Source organism: Phragmites australis, chromosome 21 (genome assembly GCF_958298935.1).
Source record: "Phragmites australis chromosome 21, lpPhrAust1.1, whole genome shotgun sequence".
Classification (NCBI taxonomy): Eukaryota; Viridiplantae; Streptophyta; class Magnoliopsida; order Poales; family Poaceae; genus Phragmites; species Phragmites australis.
The window spans coordinates 21,091,266-21,118,994 of NC_084941.1; the positions used below are offsets into that span (position 1 = coordinate 21,091,266).

At 41.2% G+C, this 27,729-nt stretch overlaps 1 protein-coding gene across 2 annotated transcripts; it reads left to right on the forward strand.

The window, feature by feature from the left end:
• The first annotated feature begins 11,010 nt into the window (after positions 1-11,010).
• LOC133902916 (8-amino-7-oxononanoate synthase-like) lies at positions 11,011-20,826 on the forward strand. Of its 2 annotated transcripts, none has more exons than XM_062344241.1 (11): positions 11,011-11,403; positions 13,792-13,904; positions 14,424-14,531; positions 14,616-14,854; positions 14,953-14,994; positions 15,075-15,162; positions 15,239-15,372; positions 19,389-19,477; positions 19,931-20,081; positions 20,171-20,239; positions 20,514-20,826. In XM_062344241.1, the coding sequence occupies exons 1-11, from the start codon at positions 11,259-11,261 to the stop codon at positions 20,635-20,637; spliced, it is 1,302 nt and encodes a 433-aa protein (XP_062200225.1). In that variant the 5' UTR covers positions 11,011-11,258; the 3' UTR covers positions 20,638-20,826. The 2 variants fall into 2 exon arrangements, with proteins under 2 accessions (XP_062200225.1, XP_062200224.1); XM_062344240.1 differs by lacking the exon at positions 11,011-11,403 and adding an exon at positions 13,094-13,609.
• Positions 20,827-27,729: the final 6,903 nt, after the last annotated feature.

Consider the following 27,729-nt stretch of genomic DNA (forward strand, 5'->3'; position numbering starts at 1 on the left):
ATGGTATGCTCTATGGTAATTGTCTATTGGTGAATGGATTATATATTCTAGATCTTGAAGATGTCCTTGTCTATAACACTAATACAAAGAAGCCTCGACTTAATGATTTGAGTCCCACTTTTATTTAGTATTGTCGCTTAGGTCATATAAATGAGAAACGCATGTAGAGGCTCCATAAAGATGGTCTTCTTGATTCATTTGATTTTGAATCATTTGATACATGCAAATTTTGTTTACTTGGCAAGATGACTAAGGGGTCTTTCACCCGTCAAGGAGAGAGGTCGAGTGAGTTGTTAGCCCTTGTACATACTGATGTATGTGGACCAATGAGCTCTATCACTAGAGGTGGTTTTCAGTACTTCATTACTTTTACCGATGACTTTAATAGATATGGTTACATCTACATAATGAGGCACAAGTATGAGTCCTTTGAAAAGTTCAAGGAGTTTCAAATGAAGCACAAAATCAACTTAGCAAGACAATTAAATTTCTACGATCTGATCGTGGAGGTAAATATTTGAGCCATGAGTTTGGTGATCATCTAAAGCAATGTGGAATTGTTTCCACAGTTGACTCCATCGGGGACGCCTCAATGGAATAGAGTGTCCGAACGGAGGAATCGAACTTTGTTGAATATGGTCCGGTCCATGATGAACCAATCTGATCTTCCATTATCCTTCTGGGGATACGCTCAAGAAACTGCTAAGTTCACTTTAAATAGGATTCCATCTAAAACTGTAGGGAAAACACCATATGAGATATGGACCGGGAAGCGTCCCGGGTTGTCTTTCCCTAAGATCTGGGGTTGTGAGACCTATGTAAAATATTTGATGTCAGATAAGCTCACTCCCAAATCAGATAAATGCTTCTTTGTGGGGTATCCTAGGGAAACCAAAGGATATTACTTCTATAACCGAGAAGAAGGCACTCGAAGAGATTCGGGAACCATCAAAAAGTGTTCCAGCTCTTACTGAACCACAATTGGATGTTGCAGAATATGTTATGGAGACACCAGCCCCATGACGGTCGAAAAGGATCAGTCACATACCTGAGAGGTTTATGTTCCTAACTACGGAGTAGTGTGATATATTATTGTTAGACAATGATGAACCTAAGACCTACTCGGAAGTGGTGGTGGGACCAAACTCTGAGAGATGGCTTGAATCTATGAGATCTGAGATAGAATCCATACACGATAATCAAGTTTGGAACTTGGTTGATCCACCTGATGGTGTCAAAGCAGTTGAGTGCAAATGGGTTTTTAAGAAAAAGATAGACGTTGATGGAAATGTTCACATATATAAGGCATGATTAGTGGCAAAAGGTTTCAGGCATATTCATGGTGTTGATTATGATGAAATATTTTTACCCGTCGCAATGCTAAACTCTATCCGGTTCATCCTAGCAATTGCTGCATATTATGACTATGAAATATGGCAGATGGATGTCAAAACAGCTTTCCTTAATAGAAACCTAGTGAGGATGTGTACATTACACAGCCTGAAGGTTTTGTCGATCCAAAAAATGCTAGGAAGTTATGCAAGCTGCAAAAGTACATCTATAGGCTGAAGCAAGCTTCTCGGAGTTGGAATCTTCATTTTGATGAGGTGGTCAAAAGGTTTGGTTTCATCAAGAATGAAGAAGAGCCTTGTGTTTACAAAAAGGTTAGTGAGAGCGCACCTGTGTTTCTGGTCTTGCATGTAGATGACATATTATTGATCGGAAATGATATTAGGATGCTTGATGCTGTCAAATCTTCGTTGTAAAAGAGTTTTTAAATAAAAGATTTAGGAGAGGCAGCATACATATTGGGCATAAAGATCTATAGAGATAGGTCGAGAAGGCTGATCGGATTAAGCTAGAGTACATACATCGACAGGGTATTGAAAAGGCTCAATATGCAGGATTTTCAAAAAGGGTTTCTTGCCGATGTCACATGGCATCACTCTCAGCAAGAGTCAGTGTCCTTCGACCACTAATGAGCTTGAGAAAATGGGTGCGATCCCGTATGCTTCTGCTATCGGATCCATCATGTATGCAATACTTTGTACACGCCCAGATGTCTCCTATGCTCTAAGTGTTACGAGTAGATACCAATTAAACTCGGTGAAGCTCACTGGGTAACAGTAAAGAATATCCTCAAGTACTTGAGAAGAACTATAGATATGTTCCTAGTTTATGGAGGTGAGGATGAGCTCGTTGTAAATGGTTACACCGATGCTAGCTTCTAAACCAACAAGGATGATTTGAGATCGCAATCTGGTTTTGTGTTTTGCCTCAATGGAGGAGCAGTGCATTGGAAGAGTTCTAAGCAAGAAATGGTGGCCGATTCCACAGTGGAGGCCGAGTATATCGCAGCTTCTGAAACTGCAAAGGAGGCTGTTTCGATCAGAAAGTTTGTTTCTGAGTTAGGTGTGGTGCCTAATGCTTCTAGTCCAATGGATCTCTATTGTGATAATAGTGGAGCCATTGCGCAAGCCAAAGAACCTAGGTCGCATCAGAAGTCCAAGCACATACTGTGGCACTATCACCTTATTTGAGAGATTTTAGATCGGGGTGACGTGAAAATATGCAAGATGCACACGTATCTGAATATTTTTGATCTGTTGACAAAGCCACTCCCGCGGCCAAAGCATGAAGCGCACATGAGAGCTATGGATATTAGATACTTACATGATTGAATCTAGTGCAAATGGGAGATTGAAAGATGATTATAATACACGTCTATGTTAATGTACTTTTCAATAATATGTTATTGCAAGAATGACTACCTTTTACATTGATTGGCAAGTATGTGACTTGTTCATGAAACTCTTTGTTTATATCATGATGTTATTCTTAGTCGATCCCTGCTCATATATCATTATGATGATACATAAGGCCAGCACATGTATTGATTGATGATCACGTTTCATGGATCATAGGTATAGAGATACCAAGTCAATAATATGGATATTTATGTTAGAGAATATGATGTTGGATAGACCTACCTTGAGATATTATTGGGATTGTTATTTATGATGTGCCATCAGTTGTTATCTCAAATGGTGTACCTGCAGGATCCTTTGACCCGAGATCGTCATTGCTTCCCAGAATGTGTAGTGGTATACTTTAAGGCTGCCAAACGCTATTCCGAAACTGGATAGTCATAAAGGTAGTTTTTGGGCTTGTCATGAAACATGTCGTGGGGTGTGAGCAATCAAGATGGAATTTGCCCCTCCTTAATAATGGGAGAGATATCTCTGGGCCCTTGAGGTAGTTGGATCGAGAAAGTGCATGGCCATACCAATATGATTGAAGAGTTAGTCATAATGAATCCACTACTTGATCGAGTGAATGGTCGAGCTATCACAAGGGTGACACGTATCTCTCTTGAGCTTGAGTGGTATTGTGAGGCGAAGGGACCGATGCATGTGTATATCAAGGCTCAACTGATATGATCTTTTGTGTATACTCAGGAGTCAACATGTCCAGCTAGGGACCGCTATTGATTTTCTTTTGGAAAGGGTTTCCGAGTCGTAGCCATTTGTACATGAACCTAACGGGTCACCAACTTAATGGGTTGGAACAAAACATGCGAATTGGATTCGTATATCGGTTTTGATTGGATTGTGATCTATGAGAAGTTAGAGTCCTAAAGGGCTTCCCACGTGGGAGCTCATTGGTGAGCTCTATATAAGGAGAGGCGTGGGTAGGGAGTGCTAAGGTTGAGCCACTCCGAAACCCTAGCTGCAGCCTTTTACACGATCTCTAAAACCCAAGCCGCGCGTGCGGTGCTAGCATATCGGCACTTGGCGTTTCTGTCCAATACGTGTGGATATCATAGAGGCGCTGCTGCTATTGTGGCGATGATCTTCTCGATGAGTTGATCGCGACGTGTTCGGGATTGGTCGCCGACCGTGATGAACTGGTCGATGTACCTACTCATCTGATCGCGGAGCACAGCACGACCACTCGGATCTGGTAAGACAACACGACATGACCGCTCAAAACTGGTCGAGGACACGACAGACCTGATCGGGAGCTGGTCGAGGACTGGTCGAGGAGCACGATCACCTGCTCAGAATTGGTCGGGAAGTGTGACCACCTATGCAGGTATGGTCATGGATCTGATCGAGAAGCTACTCGAGGAGTTTGACGTGCACGATGTTAAATCGGTCTACTCCAACTCTTCCTACGCTACATGTCGACGGTAACGATCCATGATCTCCTACTAGCCTGGTTTCCTGAGTGAATGCGGTAAAAAAAATTGTTTTAGGTTAGCGTAGCTTGCCCATTACCCAACACTTTGAAGAATTGAAGGTGGCAATAACATCTTTGAAAATTTTGGATGTATACCCTCATTACAACAGAAACAGTCATCCGAGATGGTCATCAGTGCCGGCTAGGATAAAACCTGCACTGATGAAGTATCAGTACCAGTTTATAACTTCCCGCACTCAATCAACGATTGAGCGTTGAACTGGCACTGATACTCAGTTTCAGTGCCAGCTGGTAACCATGAGCTGGCACTGATACTAAGTATCAATGCTGGTTCATATTACAGACCGGCACTAATAAGTTTACAACCTATAAAAGGCACTTTCTGCTCCCCCTAACGCGAACAGAATAGAGAGGAGCTCAACCTTGTGCTTGGAGGCTTCAAAATTTGGAGTGTCTATATTGATGCCTATGACCGCGCTGGAGAACATTTTATACAAGAGCACAAGACAACAAGAGCACTAACCAAAATAACGGTATCCGTATTGATATCTATGACCACGCTGGTAATAGGGAGACCTACTATGAATTCATAGTGGAGACTTGGGAGTTTTAATATGGAGAATAGTTGAAGATCCCCCTGTTCCGGTGCTAATGGATCAGACTCCCAGGTGGAGTGAATACCGACAAGTACGTTATGACTACCGTCAACCCTCAAACTCGTCAGCTACAGAGAAGAACCATTCGTGCTTGCCAAAGATGTTACTCAAGTCTTCTATGTAAAGTACACATATCCAATTAATAAGGAGGAATGCCATGTGGTTCTTCAAGAAAAAAGAAAGACTGTTGGTGTTGAGGATGTTGTCGATGAAAAAGACTACAATCAATTCGACGACCTACCTCCTTTTGGAAAGAATGTCGATCTGCCTCTCATTGACGACATTGAGGAACCTACCTACATACGCAACGATCATAACGAATCTATAACCGTTAAATGAATGCAGCTTTTATGGAATAATTAATTCAATATTCACTGTAATTTGTATCAAGGACCCGTATTAAGTAAGAATATGCTTTATTTTGTATTAATTAAAATGTCTACAGCTATCATTAATACTTTAATTAGTACAAATAAAGCTATTGTATGATAGTTATAGATCTAATTCGTATCTACTAAGAATATACCTTAATTTATATTAAGTAAAAAGCTTTAATTTTTATTAAACATATACATTGCATTATGTAACGAAGATATACTACACAAATTATAAACCTAATATAAATGAGTGCTGGTTATAGTAAACAACCGGCACTAATAGTCCAGTATCAGTGCTGATTGTTGGCGCGAGATTTTGCAACCCCGTGCAACACACAAATCCTTGAATCTTAGATAACTATCCCAATTTTACAAGGAAATCGCGACTTGTTTACGAGCAAACAAGCAAAGGATTTCGAACAACAACCGTGAGAGTCATTGCTCGGTTGATTTACAAGAAAATCAACAAAGACCACTGCCCAATCCATGGTGAATTGAAGCAACAATGAAGAACTAACCCTAATGTGTAGTAAAATAAAAGAGAATAAAAGTAGATGCAATTTTTGCGATTGACTGATGTGTTGCAATCGGCCTTCATCCCCTTTGCTATTTATAAGGGTGGCTTGGACTTGGCCTTATGGAAATAGGACTCTCAATACTAAAACCTACGCAAACAAGCTCTGTTCGGCTGAAGACACGAAAAGAATCTGAATAGATCTAGGAATCTAACTCGATTCGGTTTCGGACTAAACACCGGATGGTCTAGTGAGAACAAAAATGAGAACACCGGATCATCCAACGAGTTCAACTCAGCCAAAACCTAAATCCTAGTCCAATGTTCACTGGATGTTCTGCTGGCCAAAATGTCCTCACTAGAACCTTACGCTAGATAAAAATTTACAGAGAACAAACTCTCTACAAGAAATCGTCTTTACATTCACTGAATGGTCCGATGATCATTTGATATCTTCACCAAATGATTTTTTCCAGAGAGCAAAATTTTCTACAAAAAACACTTTGAGCTATCGGATATTCCGTCGTATACACTGGAACATGCATCAAACTGGTTTTTCCAGAGAGCAATTCTCTCTGCAAAAAATCATCCACACGCTCCCCGGATAGTCCTGCATTTACTAAATACCTCACCAGACTAATTTTTCCAGAGAGCTAAACTTCTGCACCCTCTCTGCAAAAACCTACTCTACACACCGGATAGTCTAGTGAAGTCACAGCATAGATTACCGGACTATCCAGCGTTGACAAAAAACCTAGGTCGTGCTATTTTTTGCTATCAACACCGGTTATAGTAAACAACCGGCACTAATATTCCCAGTATCAGTGCCGGTTGTATACCACAACCGTCACTAATATGCTATTCTGGGTGCTTCGTAAATTTTGGTTCAGCGTACAGACCGGATGGTCCAACATCGAAAATTTTCTACATGCTGGAGTTCTGATGTTTTGACTATGTGCATGCCGGATCATCCGACATTCAGCAAATATTCTAACGTGAAGCAAATTAAAAAAGAGAAAATAAAAACAGTGCTAGCTCAAGGAATAATCGGCACTGATACTCGATCCCTATATATATGAGGACTTAGCCGCAACCTCTCAATCCCTTGCACACTTACCGATTCCACTGCCTCCCCGATACCGCTGTCCTTAAAGCCCCACTGTCTCCCCAACGCCACCATCCCTAGAGCCCCACCATCCTCATCCCCATCGCTGTCCCCTAAGCCCCGCCATCCCCGTCCTTGTCCCCATCGTCATCCTCACCGTCACCGTCTGCTAGCTCTCCCTACGTTGATGAACATTGTCGCTCCTTTTTCCCTCCCTGTGCTCCATTTCTCTCTGCTTGGCCAATGCGCACGCAGCCATAGCCATGCTGCCATGCCATGTCTATGCTGCACAGCTCGCCGCCATGTCTCGTGCGGCCAAAGGCCGCATCCGTTTTCAAGATTCCCGTGGCTCGTGCCACCGCCAAGTCTAAAACACCCCCATGCTATGGGCCTGCTCTACCCCTCCTTGGTTAGGGCCACGACCGAGGACTACCAGCAGCCCGTGACCCGAGGCCGGCCGCCAGAGAACTGTAGAACTATAGAGAACTGTAAATTTTTTAAATACATAGAAATCTGTAGAATGCTCCAAATGGAATGAAATCATTTTTGTTGGTTTACATATATTGTACTCTTCATGTTAAAATTTGCTTCAACCATGAAATGTCTACACATTTTTCTGTGAGAAAAATTAATTGTATAGCTTCAATAATGCATAGTAAATCATATGTGTCTCCAAAAATTCTCAAATTTGGATAAAAGTTTTGCTATTCCATGTAGATCATGTGAAAAATGTTGAACCCCATGTCATATGCCCAGAACCCCTATTCAAATGAAATGAATCCAAAACCAAAGTTCATCGTTTATGTTTTAGTTTACATGAAAAATACTTGACTTGGTACAAGACTCATCCTTATGATAACTTTAGTTTTGAAAGTACGCTTTTTAAAACATTATAGTCCAATGTCCCTTTCCATGTTAATCACTTGATAATATAGTACATGTAGTTTTGAAATCTTGCGATGAAAGCTGCCAACACTAGGATATTTATCGTTTGGCTTATCTATTAACAACATTTGGATATATGCATTGAATTCATTCTATGGATAAGTTAGACTCTACTGGTTTAATTATATAGATCAATATTCTATAACTCACCATGTGCCCAAATTCTGAATAGTTTATCTAGCATTCATATTCACATTGAGAAGACAAGAGTGCAATCACTAGGTCTAACATTGTAAAATGAGTTTTTCTGAGGCAGCATGTTCCATTAGAGTGATTAGTGGTTGATGTTGCAATGGATGTCATATTATCTCCATTTTTCAAGATAGCTTCTCCTGCCTAACCCATACTTTTGATATGTATGTGATGACGCCTGCTGGATACATGTTACTAAGTTCCTTTGGATTGAAATTTATAAGGAATGTTTAATCCATATATATATATCAAAGAGGCCTTATAATTGTTGAATTAATAAAACTTTAAGAAATAGTTTTCAGTGTTCAGTATTCAGTTCTAATAACTAATAATTTTTTTCCTTGAGAATCATAAATATTTTCTACAGAATAGTTGCCATATTCTTTACAGATGAGACTCGATTACTCTGGAATGTGTTTTGAACATCTAATTGTGCTTATGTACCATTGCTACGTAGACGAGACCTTGAGTGTAGTTCGTTTTTTGTTCAATCAGACAACTATTCTTGCGAGTGTTGACATATTTTTGTTGACCTTTAGTGTGTACTTGGGTTTTCCAGCATTACGTCGCTTGATTCTCCCTCGTACTTTAGTAACTTTAGTGGCAGTTTCACATAATTCTATGAAATGGTGTAAATTGAGATAAGTTATTCATGTGGGTAAATGTTAATCATACAGTTTCATTATTCTGGGCATTTTACTTTTTTTTTCCTTAAATTCTATTTGATGCATTTAAGTATAATCTGTTAGTTGTATACTTCTGTTAATTATGAACTTTTGTGCAAACCTATATTAGTTATGATCTCAAGTCAATGATATGTGAAATAACATGGTTATATATGCATGAATGAGATGAGATGTGAATAAATTGTGTATGTGTGTGATATTATATGTGCTGAGATAATTATATGTGCATGTAAAACTTAAATGCATGTTTATCTTGCTGTATGTGCTGTATGTCACAATATTTGTGCTGCTGTTGGCAATGACTAGATTCTGTATAAGGAGAGGGGCCATTAGTGCCGGCTTATGACAAAAACCGATATTGATAGTTGAGTATTAGTGTCGGTTCCTTGTTAACTGGCACTGATAGTCTCAATATCAGTACCGGTTTTTTCACAAGCCGGTACTAATACTCATTATCGGTACCGATTCAAAAACCGGCACTGATAGTCCGTGACTATCAGTGCCAGTTTAAAAACTATCACTAATAATATTTTTAAGCCCGCACTGATAATCATTTCTATAGTAGTGTCTGCACTTGGCCCGCCCCTACCGATTCAGGCGCCAGCAGCGCCCACAAACAATTATGAACCTTACCGAATTGTTTGGTTTGAAGAATGAAATAGGTTAGCCCAACCGGGTTACCGAATTGCAAATCTTCCTATCCCCCATCGTGTTTACCTTTCTGGTAGACAAAGCCTGCTCATTGATCTGTTCTTGACAGTGTGTGCGCAACACTACAAATCGCTCACTCTCAAAATCAATGGTACAGGACAGGTCCATTCTGGAGAATGAAGACGACGCATCAACTGTTCTTTTGTCCTCCTGTCTACATACGGATGTCATTTTCTATGTCATGTTTTTTTTTTCCAACAGGAAACCTGCATGTGCACCGATACTCTGGACACTTGGACCATAAGCACACTCAATGGTACAGAACAGATCCATTCTGGATCATGAAGATGACACATTAACTGTTCTTTTGTCCGCCTCCCTACACACTGGATAGGTCCAATTGTGTATGTCATCTACAATTTCCTAATTGTATGTCGTTCTATAATTCGTAGGTAACTTTACCCAATTTTTCAGTCTTGTCCTTCCTTAATTGCATCGTTAATAGACTACCTTTCCCTTGTACACTTTTGCAAGATGGCCATTTCACCTGCTTGTGCAGAACTTTAAAATGTCATTTTTTTAGAATGGATGGCAGGAGGTCTGCCAATTTTATTAGATAAGGAGTAAAAGAGTATAAAAGGGAAATAGTCGCAGCTAGCTACATAAAGCCATGGGCCGATACAACGCGCTATAATACAACCCGAGTCCTCGAAGAAACATGCAAACACAACTCAGCAAGTGGAGAATATCGCTTTGTGGAATTCCTCTATCTGATCTCTAGTTATTTGTGCAACCCTCAGTGCATCTTCTGTGTTACTTTGGGACGTCTTTCGATTTCTTTCCTTCTAAATGTTCCACTAAAAGGCAATCACTATACCATTGAAATCTCATCGAAGTTGTTTGTCGATCTTTTTGATGCCGCCCTCCACCAACTGGTTAGTGTCTAATGCTGAGTGAATTACGGTGAATTATGGAGGTGCAGCTATTGTGAGATGTGTATCCAAACTTCTTTTGTGTAAACATAATCTTTGCACAGGTGTACGGTGGTCTCGCTCTTTTGGTCACACACCCGACAAATTTGGTTTTGTGGCCAATTCCGTTTTGCTAAGTTGTCTGCGGTTAGGATTTCATTTTGCATGAGGACCCACGAAAACATTTTGCATTTTGGTTCCATTTTGGCTCACCATATCTTCTGCATGTTATATCTCTTCATCGATCCAACGAGCTGAACGTTGTATGCACATTTTGTGGTATATTGGCCATTTGCACTTCTACAGAAATGGTCTTTTTTGCCGCCTCATCACTGTCGGATCAACTAAAACTGGCAGTGATACGATTTTCACTGCCGGTTTGTAAGAAAAATAATATTACTGTTGGTTTTAGAAAACAACCGGCAGTAATAGGTTATTATCACTGACGGTTCATAACAACAATCGGTAGTGATAGTATCTGCCAGTTGTTGTTATGAACTTGTAGCGAACTAGGGAGCGGAACCTGAAATTTTGGATTGAATCCACTTAGTCTCACGCGTTCACATCTGCTCACCCCATCCACATCCTACAAAATCTAAGTCCGAACTGGTCTCACGTCTGCTCATCGTTCTCTCTCTCCTTTATCCTTTCTCTCTCCCACCCCCCAGACTAGCTCTTCCTCATCTCCTGCCTAGCCCCCTGGGCTCTCTCTCTCTCTCTCTCTCTCTCTCTCTCTCTCTCTCGCCGAGCTCCATTAGAAGCAGTGCAGCCACAGCTCCCTCCTCGCTTGCCTGCTGCATGTATCCAGCCGAGTAGAGAAGCACCAAGAGCTTCCCGTTCTCATCTGCGGAGGCCGAGGGCCACCCTGTCTTCTTTTCTTGGAGCTCAGTGTCGCGCCGTGTAGCTCCCCTCGATCTCCGACTGTGGATGAGCTCGGCTCGAGGAGAATGCAAGGTAGATGCATGCGGATGGCCTACTCCGAGCGGCGGCCTACTTCATGCGGGCTCCTTCGAGCGGCGGCCTCGTCTGCGGCTCCTCCAAGCAACGCACGGTCTCCGGCGATGGCGGACCGATGACGAGTCCAGGGTGGGACCAGGGTGCGGGTGAGGTCGACCACAGTGGCCTTGTCCATGTTTGTTCTTGTGTTTGAGTTGATTTGTTCTGGTGTTCAAGCAGTATATGGATGATATGAGTCGATTTGTTCGTATGTTGATTGTGAGATGTGTTCGTATGAATGAGATGAGTCGAGTCGATTTGAGCATATGGCGCGGCGACGGTAGAAGGGAGGGCACAGGGACGATGGAATGATGCGTGTGGTGACGTAGCGATGACCGAGGCAAGCGAGCAGTGGTGGCGGAGTGAGCATGGGGCTGGGTGGGATTTTTTTATTTCTAGAAAAGGGCAACACTGCCAGTGGGGAATCTGGCAGACTATCATTGTCATTTGCCTAATGCCGGTTCTAAAACCGGAAGTGATGGTGGGTTTCAAACTGGCAGTAAATGACTATTCTGTAGTAGTGTTGTCATCCACCTCCATGATATTGTGTCATTTACCTCGGGTTGTAGCTCGATGTCTCTCACTAACCACCATAAGTTGGTCAACTACTGTAGCTCCTCCTCTGTCTCAATTGTTCCTATATAGCATTGCCACCTCTGATGAGTAAGGTTATCTTTGACTTTGAAAATTTTTCTGAATGATTTGTCAAAGATGAGAGGTGCAATATTAGGTGGTGCATTGCCATTCAGCCAGCTTGAGTGCCAGAATATGTCCTTTGCTCCATTCCAGAATAGTGCCAGAATATGACACTCTAAAATGTCATAAATCGGAGAGAGTATAGCCTGTTGCTAGAGATGTTCCTAAACACGTGTTAGGAACCAGCTGTGCTTAGGCCACCAACACTTGAAGAAGCTGTACGGCCACGCAATAAAAAGGGTAATGCTGTGATCCGGTCGTTCGACGCATAGGACATTTTGCCTGGGCCAGCCAAAAATATTATTTATTTGAGTTAATTTATGTATTCTCGTATCTTTAATGTTTCAAACGTTTAAGTTTATTATTTTAGATGTTATAGAAATTCGTTAGAATAGTTATTTTCGTATGTTGCGTATTGGAATCTTTTGCGTATAGATTCAGACCCGAAAAAATTATTTATTTGGGTTAATTCCTATATTTTCGTATCTACAATGTTTCAGATATTCAAATTTAATATTTCAGACGTTATAAAAATTTGTTGCTATAGTTATTTTCGTATGTTGTACCTAATTCTAAACCGCATAGGTTTTGCATGAAACAAGCTATAATATTGCAGTGAGAATTTTTCTTTTAGATCAGATACATACAGTGTGCTATTTTGATGCATATATCTTGATGTTGTAAATAGTTATTCCGATGTTACAGACGTTATTTTTTATATTACAACAGACCGTTAAAATATATGTCGGATGTTCGGAAGCTAGCAGCTCCGCAATAAAAAAAAGAGCTGCAGCCGAACAAGGTAAGGCCTCGCTCCAGTGTAGTGTAGTCTTCCTTCCCATATATAGGCCCTGTTTGGGGGAGCTTCTGGCAGCTTCTGCTTCTCAGAAAAGCTGAGAAGCTGAGAAGCTCTCCCAAACAGGCTGATTGCTGAGGAGCTTTTCTGAAAAGCAAAAGCTGGTTTCTGGTGAAATGAACTAAAAGCTGAAAAGCTGGCTGATGGTGACTTTTCTAAAAAGCTGGTATGCTGAGAAGCTAAAAATTAAATCTATAAGTCAAACCGCTTATCTGAGAAGCTATAAGCAGCTTTTTAGAAAAAATTTATAAGCTCCAGCTCCCCAAACAGGGCCATAGGTTTCTCTTCTCGAAACCCAGCATAACCCTCTTTCTCCTCCTGCTCTGCCCACTATCCAGTGCACCAGTGCGGAAACAGCAGCATCGCTCAGGATGGACGGACGGTGAGATCGGCACGTGCCCGGCCTCTCGGCTCGCCGCTCTCTGCGCTGCCGCCATCGTTGAGTAGTAGACCTCGACATCTCGTCTTGAACGTTTCTGATCCGTGATAGCGCATTGTACCATATAGCTCTCTCCCTCTCCTCCCATCCACCCCAACGGGCCACCCCCGCCGCCAGTTCGACGGAATGTCGCCGTGGGACTCGCTCGTGGACGCCGCGCTCGCGAGTCTTGCGGCCAGGAGACTCCTGTTCAACACGCGCCTCATCGCCCTCGCACCGCCGCCGGCGGCCTCAGGGACCTTCGGGGGCCCAGGGCCCTGGGACCGTGCCACCGTCGAGGTCCGGCTCGACCGCGCCTCTCTCCAGCAATGGCTCACCATAAGTCAGTGCCCAGCACCTTTCCTCTGCCTGCCTCCCGTGCATGTCAAGTTTTTATTGAACAACAACAGAACTTTTTTTGTATGAACAGAACGTGTCAGTTTTCCTTTTGATTAATTGCAACATTTTTGTGTTACCTCTTGCTTGTAATGATCGATATTCCATGAGCGGGTTTGCTTTGGTTAGATGGCGAGGCGAGTATCCAAGAAGACGAGGTGAACCAGAAACTGATCCTTTTCTCCGGGAACGACTACATGTGCCTCAGCTCGCATCCGGCAATCCGTGAGGCTGCAGTGAAGGTGTGCCGGTTCTGTGCCGCCTCTCCCAATTAGAGAACTTTTACAGTACACCATGATACTAGATGATGAAGAGTATCATTGTTGTGATCCAACCGTCTATTTTAATAGGTATTATTATAATTATCTTGATACCCTTAGGGGTAATTACGTCATTGACTGACCAGACTTCGGACCTTCGTCATCCATCATCGACCGACCGACGGAGGGTGGAAACCCTAATAAATGAAATGAACAGAATAAGTGAAAGTTTATCCGAAGAATGAACTAACATTTTGATCTTCTCTAATTAAACATATAATTTACAAGTTTATCATAGTTTTTTTTCCAATCCTACCCTTATGATACCCATGATACTCTTTAATGATACCCATGATACTGATGGGCGATAGAGTATCATTGGGCCAATCTAAACCACCGGATAAAAAAAATGGACGGTATGCACTCATTTTAGTGTACTGTAAAAGTCCTCCCCAATTATTTGGCCATATCTAGTATTCTAAGCCGATTTTTGCTTGCTAGGCAGCTCAAGAGTACGGCATGGGGCCGAGAGGCTCTTCGTTGATCTGCGGGTATACTACATATCACAAATTGGTGGAGGAATCACTGGCAGAACTGCAGAAAAAAGAGGTCCAATTATATCGATGTCGTATTTTAAGTTTGAATTAATAGCCATAATTTCTTCGGCTTTGCATCCTCACGCTGGTTCTACAGGACTGCCTTCTTTGCCCCACCGGATTTTCTGCCAACACGGCCGTGATGACTGCTCTGGGTAGCATCAGCTCTCTTTTGGCTGTTGGGAGAAAACCTGCAGAGGACGAGAGAATCGCAATTTTCTCAGATGCGCTGAACCATGCTTCAACTATTGATGGGATCCGCCTTGTGGAGCGACAGCAGGAAGCGGTAGCGTTTGTCTACAAGCACCGTGACATGTCGCATCTTGATCTCCTGCTGTATGTTTCTTTTTCACTTTGCAGCCATGGTATATATGCAACATATTAACCACTACTTGAATTAGCGACAACTATATATATTTTGACTGTCTTTGCAGGTCCAGTTGCTCAATGGGAAAGAAAGTTGTTGTCACAGATAGGCAAGTCATCAGTGAATAAGTGCTTATTATATTTATCAGAGTACCAAACTGAAAACTTCTTTTTCATTTACAAAGTGCAGTCTGTTCAGCATGGATGGTGATTTCGCTCCCTTATCTGAACTTGTCAAATTACGCAAAAAATATGGTTTTTTGTTGGTCGTCGATGATGTTAGTATTTTATCCCCTCTCAAGTACATTTTTGCATATCTTGGTAGCAAATCATATTTGCAACTGCTTTTTCAAGGCACATGGAACACTTGTTTGCGGTGACAATGGTGGTGGTGCACCTGAGCTGTTTGGATGTGAAAATGACATTGATATATGTGTTGGCAGCTTAAGCAAGGCTGCTGGCTGCCAGGGTGGTTTTATAGCATGCAGGTAATACTCTTACGAACATAATCATATTTTATTTCTAAGGAAAGAGTTGTTCAGGCTGCATATATATTAAACTGTACAAATGAAGCTAATCTGTCTAAAGATAGAGGGTACAAAAAGGTCTCAGACAAGTTTTATTGCAAATATATGAATAGAAGAATATGGACATCAAAGCCAAGAGTAATGTTGCATATCAGGTTATATCATACAACTGCAAACTTATGAACAGATATATTTTGTTATATATGTGTCGACGATTGGTAAACTCGATTATATAAATACTTATTTAAAGTAGGGATATCTGGTTATCAACTGTGCATACTAAAGAGGAGGACATAAGATTTTATACAAGTTCAGACCTACATAGGATAATTGCCCTACATTATGTTTCGTCTTGATTATTCTCAGGAAAAGAAAATTACTATGGTGGGGATGTATCTAGATTTAATCTTAAGGATCTCGGCAAGTTTTCTCGTACTCTAAATCCTAAAACCCTTTGGATGAATCAATCGTGGTATAACTCTGTTATGGATCTCAATAGATTATTTCTGCTCCTATGTGACTAGGTTTGCTTCATATCGCTTGTCTGCTTCTCACTTCCCTTAGTTCGATGACTCTCTCTATGACATGGGATCCGAATGTCTGGCTTGGAATCAAATCTCTCTGGACATACTACCTCCCCTCCTCAAATAGTCAAGTCAGGGAAATATACTGCACTTGGAATTTTTTAGTGTAACTGTCCCAGATTGTATTACTTTCGACTATCTGGAGTACTCTTTGCTAATCCAGGAATGGTTTTTGTATAGAATACAATAAACTACCTAGAATATCAGCACTTGCATTATTTACCTTATGATGGTTATGAAATCTACCCTATCGAATGAAGGATAAGTGTATGGGAAATATCCGTCTCTAGGATATACTATATTTATGCTAAATCCTTAATTATTAATTAACAAATCCTTATAAATATCTGATATAGAAGATTGCAGAAGATTACTTCGTCCTTAGGGACATTTAGTTATATGCCATTGATAATTGTTCTAATCCTTCATGCGCCATCGAATGTGTTAAAAGATATGTGAGGCCTGAACCCATATATATGTCATTGAGACATTCATGTACTTTTCAGTTAGATTGGATAAGGAATATTTGATTTGTTTAGATCTATACTTGCTTAGGAGCCAAGTAACTCTCTCCCACTACTTTAAAAAAATCATTAGTAATGGGTGATAACTGATATTAGTAATGGGTTTCATACCCGTTACTCTTATCGCGTCACTAATGATAGGTCACTAATAAAGTTATTAATGATAGGTCATAACCGTGACCCGTCACTAATGTTCAGTTATTAGTGACGGGTCGTAACCGTGACCCATCACTATTAACTGAACATTAGTAACAGGTCGTAATCTTGACCCGTCACTAATGACTGATGAACATTTTCTTTTTTTTACACAAAAAATTCAAAAAAAATATTTTTTCACTTGAGCCATCCAACGCAGGCACATCTCATATGCCTCACAAGTCACTTTTTTTTACATTGTTTTCAAGTTTGCCTTCCATAGGAATTGAATACGCGACCTCCTCCTCACATGTGTAGTCACCTTACCACCTCTACTGTCACGTAGTTGTAATGGAAACTGGATATTTTATCCTTTTAGTGATGCGTCATAACCATGACCCGTCACTAATGACTAATTTTACCAAATTTCATCAAGGGTTATAATTTGATAGGTGATCCGGACTGCATTCGGTAAAACGGGTATAACTTTTGAATACGGGCTTCAATTTTGACCCTTTTTTTTACTTTACGGACATCTAAAAAAAGTTACATTCGTTTCTCCCCAACTTTATTAGGTTCGGAGAATTTTTTTGAGATAAAAAACAGCTTGGAAGATTGAGTTCTCGCTCTTGGAAGTTTCTACACCGTTTTTGAAACTCTTGTTTGTGTCCATAGCCGCCACAACTTACATCAAACTTAAGCAAAAATGTACAATGGCTCCTATTCTAGTGCTGCTGAGGTGAGAAAAAATAAGAGAAAAATAAAATAAAAATAAAAAATATTTGTGAATACCGTCATTAGTAACTGGAGTTGGTCATTAGTGACGGATTACAAGTTGACCCTACTGGTATAGGATGACCCGTCACTAATGAGTGAATCATTAGTATCGGGTAAGTTGTGACTTGTCACTAATGACTGAACTAAGATAACCCGTCACTAATGACCTTATCATTAGTGATGGGTCACAATTTGACCCGTCACTTATGACTGGTCTAGGACGACCCGTCACTGATGACCTTATCATTAGTGACGAGTCACAACTTGGTCCGTTATTAATGACTGGCCTAGGACGACCCACCATTGGTGACCTAGTCATTAGTGACGGGTCACAACTTGACCCGACACTATTATCATCAGTGACATGTCATGTTACGACCCATCACTAGTGATCACTCATTAGTGATGGGTCTATATCTGATTCCGATCAGAAGAGATATTAGTGACGCATCCTTATTGGACCCATCACTTATAGGACATTAGTGACGTGTGTTGAGCAGCCATAACTAATATATTGTCTTCTTTGCTGGTTTCTTACATAGTATCCATATAAACAAAGTGGATGTATTGTTCAAGGCTAGGTTGGAATTTGAAGGAAAACTCTATCCTGCTTTTGTCACCTCTCTCTCTCTCTCTCTCTCTCTCTCTCTCTCTCTCTCATCCATTTTTGCACACTTACGGTTCATGGGATTCAAACCTGTGACCTCTCGCCTCGTGCAAAGCTGCCATACCATCCTACCTCACAGTATTTGCTAAGAGCAATAGAATATTTTTCTATTTGACCCTAATTGTTTAAAACTTTTTATGATTATTTAGACATCTAAATGACCTCAAATAAATAATTTGTCAACCATAAAGTGTAGATCTCATCGAGAGCTACAATTTTCATATAAAACTTTTCTCCCTCCGACTCCGTATGAATATTTTATGAAGTTTCAAACATGTCACTACAGACATACAAACCGATATCTGTGTTCCACAGCTTCAACATGAACCAACTTAAGCATTGCATATATTATCATTTCACCATGTAACTACTACCATTAGAGGTGATCATTTATCTAACTTATATTCTTGTATCGTTCTATATTTCATCCAATTTGGAACTAAATTGACCCAATTGAAAGTTAGAGAAGAGCTTCGATAAGCGCATTTTATATATACAATATGTTAATCCTTAACCATTGGATATATCATCATTTTATATGGTATAACTAGTTTTATCCTTTTCATATAGTTTAGGACTGCTAGACACTCTCATGAGTGAACAACAACCAAAGGACTCGAGCTTGATAGGTTATAAATGCCAAATTATTTGTAAACCAGATTTAGGAACTTAGATGGCTTTAAAAAAGTTATCAAGTACAAAGTTGTGTATCTCATCAAGAGCTATAATTTTCATATACAATTTGTTAACATCCAACTCCGTATGAAAATGTTATGAATTTTCAAAGGTGAGATGCAAAAAGCATTATTAGTGTTGATTTTTAATATGAACCAACACTAATACTCTCTTTCTTATCAGTATCGGTTTTTAATATAAACACATACTAGTAATTGTTTTTCACTGTTCTTCTTTACATGAACCGAAGGTGATAGTATTAGTGTCGGTTCTTGACATGAACCGGTAGTGATTATTGATTTTCATTGCTAGTTATTTTCAGATGGTCTATCACTGTAATACGCTATTATTGCCGGTTTTTAAGAAACTGAGAGTAATACAGGGTTGTGAATTGGTATTTCTGTAGCAGTGGAACCTAGTAACGGTAGTGAGAACAAATATTATTTTGACATCATATATTATAGTCAGGTCATCGGGGTTATTATCAGTTTTCACGCATTTGCACACTTCCAACTATCATGCCTATAAATTGGCTGAACACTGGAGCGGAGTATCAGTAGTCGGCACTTCATTGCGAGATTTATGACTAACAGTTTGCAATAATATGTTGTGCAGCACTAGATGGAAGAGGCTAATCCTATCGCGAGGTCGCTCATTCATATTTTCGACTGCTTTGCCAGTGCCAGTAGTTGCTTCTGTGCATGGTATAATTCACGACTTAGCAGATCTATCACTATATCTCTAAGTATATTGAACTTGTTTCAAAATTTCCGTTATAATCTTGGATGACGAATAGATGTAACATGCTGTTTTATTGATTTCACATTAGTTTTGAGGATGAGAATTCAAATAGAATGTATTTTACATTAGTCTTTGAGGATGAGAATTCAAATAAAATATTTCTGCTATACGGAACTGAGCCTCTATCTCAGTTAGTGATGGGTGAGGTGTGGTGTACACCACCACCATCCAAGTTTAATTTGGATGCCTATTTCTTGTTAATGAGAAATCACCTAGTTTCTTCTAGTTGGGTCTCGTTTTTTTAATTTATCTCTGCTACACAGTAAGAGGGTGTTGTAATGGATTGTATATTGAGAAATGAGCATATTGGGTTATACCATCTGGATTTTTCTCTAAATTGAAACTATTGATTTCAGCGGCCATCTATGTCGCAAAGAAGGAGCGATGGCGGAGATCAGTGATCTGGGAACATCTGCAGTATTTTGCTTCTTTGACCAAACTCGACATTACCAGCCCCATCATTTCCATTGTAGTTGGAAGTGAAGAGACAGTTCTCAAGGCTCACAGGTTCCCCCTTCCTCCGAGTTTTCTTAGTTCCCTTCATTGATGGTCTCATTGCTTCATGTATCTCATATTTCAAGTTTTTTAATCTGCAGCCATCTGCTAAGATCTGGGTTTCTTGTTCAACCAATCCGACCACCCGTAGTGCCACCCAACTCATGCAGGTTCCAATTCCTTTTTCTTTTTGGGTGTCATGGTCATTTTGCATCTCTTTTCTCCTGTCATGAGCTTACTACACCAACCTGAAATTCACTTTAAGTTTTCCTAGTGGTCATAGACCGAGAAATCATGCAATTTCTTGTATTGTGAACCATTTTGCTCATTGTAGATGGGGTTCCTGCTAGAATTTGATGAACATATAATCTCCTCTTGGTCAATACTGTGAACGAAATAGTATCTGTTTCAACCGAGATTGACTGAATGTGGGTCTCTTGGCAGGTTGCGAATTACTCTTAGCGCAGCTCATTCCTCGGATGACATCAAAAGGCTGGTTGATGCACTCACACCCTGGCTCCAATTCAAACATGCTGAGCAGAGTGACGCTGCAGCTTCAAAACTATAAGCAATGAACCATCTGAGTGTTGACGATATACCTTAGAGGCAATCATGAAGATGATTATATCACTTTTATGTTTATATAATTTTTAATTATGTTATTCTATTTCTTGGATAAGTGTCATTTATATTGATAAACAAGCATGTGACTTACTTATAAAACTCTTTGTATGTTTGGTGATGTTATCCTTAACAATTCCTCGTCCCTTTTTATAACGAACGTGCACATTTCAAGATTCAAATAGGTACTTGTAATATACAGACTCTGATAAAAAAAATTTGTACCATTAGATTCCTATTTGAAAATACTTCCATATTATAACAAATAATATAATGTAGTTAAAGCTTAGTTTTGGTGACCATGCCAAGTCAAATCACGCCTTCTATTTTGAAACGGCGGGAGCACCACAATTTATTGACTGGTAATGTTAGTTCGATTCCTTTGTCATAGGCAGACTTTAATTAGCTGAAGTGCATTTGTACTTCAGAAATAAATCATCAGTCCACAATGCTCAGCCCCTATGTGGATGCGATCCATCGTATTGGTATTGGGTACTTGCTGTGTTCTATTTTTTCTTTGACCATCATATATAGAACTTAATATTAATGAATACTAATACAAAATATTTTTACGAAAGCAATTTTAGAGACAAATCTAGTCATGTAATTTTCATATAGACACTGGAAGTGAACTTAGCGGTCAACGGCGAGATAATCAGGACTAAGTGGGAGGCTTGGGACCAGACCATCAAGATGATGGGTGAAGTCAAGGAATCTACATCGTACATGTGGAGAGAGCAAGAAGCACACGGAGGCTGATGAAGATAGCACATTGACCAAGTCAAGGTGAGTGAGATGCCGGTGCAAGTGACACGACGGTCCGAGAGCAAGAGCGGGAGAGACATGCCAATGGTCGGGATAGTGAGAAAAGGTGACACACATCGACATCGAAAGACTTGCTTAGGATGTTAGCAAGTGGTAGGGAATCACGCTTTGAGAAACATGTAAGCCGGTTTCACAATTTGGTCTCAAAACTATGGCAAGGATGGGTGTGGCAAAGCAAAGTGATGAAGATGTTGGGAGTGTTGGATCGAAAGAGAAATAGTTGGATGAAATGCTTCTAGTGGTTGGTTGTGTGTATTAGAAGATAAGCGTATACTGGGGAAGATGACCCAAAATGGCCTATAAATAGAGCGGGCAGGTGCTACAACCTCCTAAAGCCATTCACTAGTGATAGGAGAGGAAGGGAGAAAGAAATGGGGGGTTATGATAGCCTGTTTTGATGGTATTCATGTGAGATGAGATAATCATACCTATGTAATCATTCATGGTGACTCCTCATCGAGTAATGGAAGTGCAAGTATGTAAAAGTGCTTTCTCAATCTCTTGTGTTTTCCTACTAGTTTAATCTATCTATTAGCTTTCTTGCAAGTTTTTGCAATTTTTCTTGATTTTATTTGGATTTTATTTTTAGGTGAGTTCCTTGTGTGTACAAGGACACTACTACAAAACAGGTCATAAGTAGCGCCTCATCATTGTCGGTTCAAGCGTAACCGGTACTGTTAACGTATCAGTGCCGGTTTTTAAACTCTCGCGTGCAAACCACAATTGAGGCATCAAGAACCGACACTGATATGCACTATAAGTGCTGGTTCTTGGCTGGAACCAGCACTGAAGTATAGTGCTGGTTCCAGCCACGAACCGGCACTGATAGTGCCTACTAGTGCTGGTTCTTGGCGCCTCAATTATTGCTCATGCGCAAGAGTTTAAGAACCGGTACTGATAGTCACTATAACCACCCTCTGTTATATGTATATCCAGCACTTAGCCGCTCTCCTCGTTTGCTCTATTCAGCCTAACGCCGCTCCTCCTCCCCGATCGCCGTCTCCTCCCCGTCCACAGCCTCCTCGTCATGTGTCGGCTCATTGCCTCCTTGTCCTCATCCTCGTCGTGCATCAGCCCACCGCCTCCTCCTCCTCATCACGCGCCAGCCCACCTCACGTCACCTCCTCAACATCCCCATGGCAAGCAGCAGCAGCAGTGGAGGTGGAGGGTGTAGATCTAGGTAGCGTGGAGGCGGCCGCTCCATCTTATCCGGTCGCCTGGGTCCGAATGACCACCCTCGTACTCCCAGCCTCTAGATCCTCAATGGCGTATCCCCTTCCTACCCGGAAGGGCTACGAAACACCTGGGTTAATTCTCAAATTCAAGTTAGCAAATTATATTTAGCAAATTGTAGTTAGCAAATTATAGTTAGCAAATTGTAGTTAGCAATTTTAGTTAGCCAATTTAGGTCATGAAATTAGATATGTATTTTAGTTCAAAATATGTTGGCTTATGATTAGATGTGTATGTCATGATATTAGATGTGTATCGCTATATCGGTGTGTTAGATATTACCATCACTTTCCAGTGAGTAACTAGTTTGGTACTTTCTTGTTCTACAATTGATGACTTGACATAATTGCGAGATTATCCACATGTGCTGATTCATATGGCATTGGTGTTTTCTTCTCTGGGCATGTAGATGTACCTATGACTTGTCCTAGGTACATCTGCATGCTCAGAGATGAAAATCTCTTTGCTATAAATTATAAGAAGGTCAATTAATATTGCAATTTGCAGTTAACAAATTCAGAAACTAATGTGCCGATTGATGTAGATGCTTTCTCATCTACAATGGCTACATGACATTATTGCGGACCTAGGTGGTGTGCCACCTGAGGTGACAATCGCATTGACTGATAACAATAAAATGAAGATCACTATCTCTTTTAGCATTACTTTCCTAAAGAAGGATTTATCACTTATGACTGAAAGATCTGTTGTCCATGCGCTTCTACAATCGGTTAACCTGCAACTTGGATACATATTTTCAGACTACAGCTATTTCAAATTGAAATCCCTTGAACAAAATGAGGATGTGCTAGCAATGACTCCTAGGCTCTCGCGGTTACATGCAGCTGAAACGGTTGGTGACATGAACCTGTAGTTTGTAGCTATGATTATTTCAATAATATTAAATTTTTTCTCTATATTGTTGCTCTTTGTCTGTAGGATTTTTACTGGAACACTCGGATGTGGATGGATTGTAGCTTGACTTCAATCTTATGTCTTCTTGCCCAGCAATAGGGAGTACACATTACTTGGTCCTCAATGCAGGAAGGTCCGGGATGGAAAGTACTAGTCACACCTTAAGTTTCAGTGTAATAGTAACAGTTTCATTATTTACGGAAGTCTAATGGAACTTCCGTTTGAAGCAATAGCTAGCGCGCTCATTTATGCACTGAATCATTTTATGTAATATTTAGAGTTGAAATTTTAGATATCAACTATGCATGTAATGGTATTTGATGTAATTTTAGAAATACATGTAGTTTGAATTAATATATTAAGTGTTTATCGTGACTTAAACATTAGAAGAATGGATGCATGTGCATGTGATGCATTTTGGATTGTGCAATTTTTTTTGGCTGCTGAATATCTATCAGTGCTGGCTCTATTTTAGAATCGACACTGATAATCAGTATCAGTGTCGGTTCCAAATAGGGAACCGTTACTAATAATTAATTATCAGTGCCGGTTCTTGGATGAAACTGGCACTGATAGTGATTTTCAGTGCTAGTTCCGTACCCGGCACTGATAGTCACTAACTATCAGTGCCGAGTAATCAGTGTCGGTTTAAAATCCGCCACTGATGACGATTTTGAACCAACACTGTTGAGGTATTCTGCAGTAGTGGGATGTGGATATTGGTCTAGTTATGATCTTGTTACAAACCCCTAGCACAAGTGAAGGTTTTGGAGTTTTTGCCCAGTTGCTCGGTTTTGGTCTTTCCATGGTGAAATCTTGTTTTTCTTCTTCCCTTTGTTTTGACGCTATTACAGAACTGGTCAAAAGTAGCGGCACATTAGTGCCGGTTGTACAGGAACCACCACTGAATATGTATCAGTGCCGTTTCTTAACGTCCCATGCCTGAACAGTAATGGAGCCGCTAAAAACCAACACTGATAGTCTGTATCAGTACCGGTTCATGTTACAAACCGACACTGACATATCATCAGTGCTGGTTTGTAACACGAACCGGCACTGATACGGACTATCAGTGCCGGTTCTAGTCACAACCAACAATGATAGTTCATCTGGACCTGAAATGTTGATCCATTCTAATTTTGGCTCGACCAAACGTTCAGCTCCAACTATCAGTGCCGGTTTTAGGTACAACCTAAAACCGGCACTGATAGTCTCTGTGGTCCCTAAATTTTGTTCCAATGTGATTTTCGCTCGATGAAGTCCGGCTCATCCAGATATTTTTACCGACTCTAGTCTGGCAGTCTCTTGAATTCTCATCACTCTCTTGTTCCCCACCGGCCTCTCTCCTCTCTCTCTCGTACTTCCTCCCACCGTCGGCCCCTCACCACCGGCCTCCTCCCCTCCCACTGCTGGCCCCTCGCCACCGGCCTCCTCCACTCCCACCGCCGGCCTCTCTCCCTCATCCGATTCGTCCAAGATCCCCCATGGCGCAAGGCTGGGTCATCTGCCGTTGGCGCTGCATCGGGCTTGGGCTTGGTGTCTCGATGGCATCGTGGGCATGGGCATGCTGGGGCTCGGGCTCGGCCATGTACCAACACCAGCCGCTGCTTAGCGGTGGCGTGGGCATGGGTGTGCTGGGACTCGGGCTCGGCGGCGTGGGCATGGGCTTTGTGTTCGTGTGTGTGTGCTGTAAACGATCTTGTCCATGTGCGTGTGTGTGCTGCAGGGGTTGTGTTCGTGCACGTGTATATCGATGAGATATGAGTCGATTTGATTGTGTTGTGTTTGAGATATGTTATTGTGTTTGAGATGAGTCGATTTGATTATGTTCTTGTGTTTGTGATGAGTCGAGCGTGGTGGTGGAGAGCGCCGGTGGAGAGTGTCGCCAGCGGTGTGGTCAGAGCTGGCACGACGGTGGAGAGCGCCGGCAGTACCGACAGCCGAGCCGGCTCAATTTCGAGGTGACTTGTTTCCTTTTTTGTCTTCCGAACCACTTATCACTACCGGTTCGTGGTTCGAACTGGCAATGATATTGAGTTACTGTACCAAGTGGTCAACCGACACTGGTACTAGTTGAGTATCAGTGCCGAGTAAAGAGTGCCAGTTGAAAAACTGGCACTGAGACTATTTTTCAATTGACACTCTTATGTCTTTTTGCAGTAGTGTGATGGTATTCTTGTTGAGTTTTTTTTAAGCCATGACTAATGAGAAGTATCTCCATAACACCTACTGTGTCCATTTCTCACAAGCTCACAAGAATCTAATTTTATTGGTGTCACCTTGGAATCATCAATCTTGAAAAGCTTCAAACTTTCTCATGATCCGTAGTTGATTCTAATTGGAAAAAGTTCTTAGAACTCGTATCATGGGTCCTCAAAGTTTTATGAGATTTGGAGTTGATGTGGATAGGTTTTGGAATATTTTTAGAAAGGCCCGAGCTGCTATCCTGGGTTTTCTTTTTCCTGAAATTCTGGTCATGAGAAAGGATGTTCCGGTCCTCATTAATTCCGGTCTTAATTCCGGTCTTTGGGCGCATGCTTTGGTCATTAGATCCTCATACCTAAGTGAACTTACCCAGCTAGAAAAGAGGTGTGCGCTAGCTAATAATTAGCAAAGGCCATTAAAAAATTTGATGATGCTTCTATTCATCTCTTTAATCATCTTTCTCAACCTTTAAAATTCATGTAATAGTACGAGACATCCCCTTAATCGTCTTTCTCCATCCTTGAAAGTTCATTTGATGATATGGGACTTACGGTGCTACGTACGTCGGTTCTGTGTCTGGCCCGTTAATTGTTAACTACTACTATCTTACTATCTTCGTATAATTTTTTTTCTCTCGGATACTTGCCAACGCGTACCATTCATATGTATCGTATGTAGTACGGAGAAAAGAGTAAATAGTGCCTCAGATGATACTAGTCACACATTGTCTTATCAAAAGCCGTGTGATAAGACCAAAATTAATGTTGGTGTGCTGAGGCCCTTGGGCGCACTAGCTGCCGCTGCACTGTTTTGTTACGTCATGGAGATATGTGGTCGTAACATATTTTTGCGACAGCGAAACGTGTCGGGCCAACAACACGTTTCATGTTTTTGCACATTGGCAGCGAGCCCCACCGATATATGCGAATCTAAGCCATGTGGCCATTCGCAGCAACCGCTGCACAGCCGACGTATCATGCATGTGATGTTACCAATTTGTATTGCTGTAAAACCTTAAGCAGTAGCTGTTATTATATGGAACAAGATCTTTTATAGCATTGGATTCTATACAATTTGCTTCCGCTAGCTGGTGCTTGTCTTTGCTTTCAAGTGTCACGTTGACAAAGGTATGTAAAATTTAAAAGGTGAAATATCATATATACAAGATGCAATATGTATACACATATACACAAACTCAACCGTGGCCCTCGGATCCGATCCGAGCCGAGATGGAAATATCGGAAAGCACTCCTGGTGTCGTCCTTCCCTGCATCATCCGACCAGGTTTCTTTCTGCTCTCGAATCAGGAGAAGCTCGTCGCTGCGCCGCCGTGTCATTGCCGGCCGGAACGCTGCTGCCCTCCCATCGCATGGTGATCCTTCCTTTCCGCAACGAAATTCCATTTTCCCGTAGCCATAGGACGCACGCTGCTCTTGCCCTCTGCCCACACGTCGGGTCGGCGGCCATCATCACGGGCGTCCTCAGCGTCTTTAAGACCGTCACTACGCTCTGCGATCACCTCAGCGCCCTACGTTGGTCTCAATGAACTGACACAATTCCAATGAGTCAAAGTGATTGATTCCAATTGACGTTAATGTATACAATCCTCTCAATTCAAACAGGCACAATTCCAATTGACACTACGGATACAGTCCCCGCATTTTAACCAGGCACTACTCTGCATTGTGAAAATGTGCATATGCAATCCTCAAAGTTTACATGATTGAATCTGAATTGCTGCTTACGCACTCTAGCTGGCGCTACTCCAACACATGCATCCTGAATTTTACAATAACATCACACCAGTGCCAGAATCCGCGCCACAAGGCGTCAGTTGCTTGATTGCTGTAGCTCCAGCATG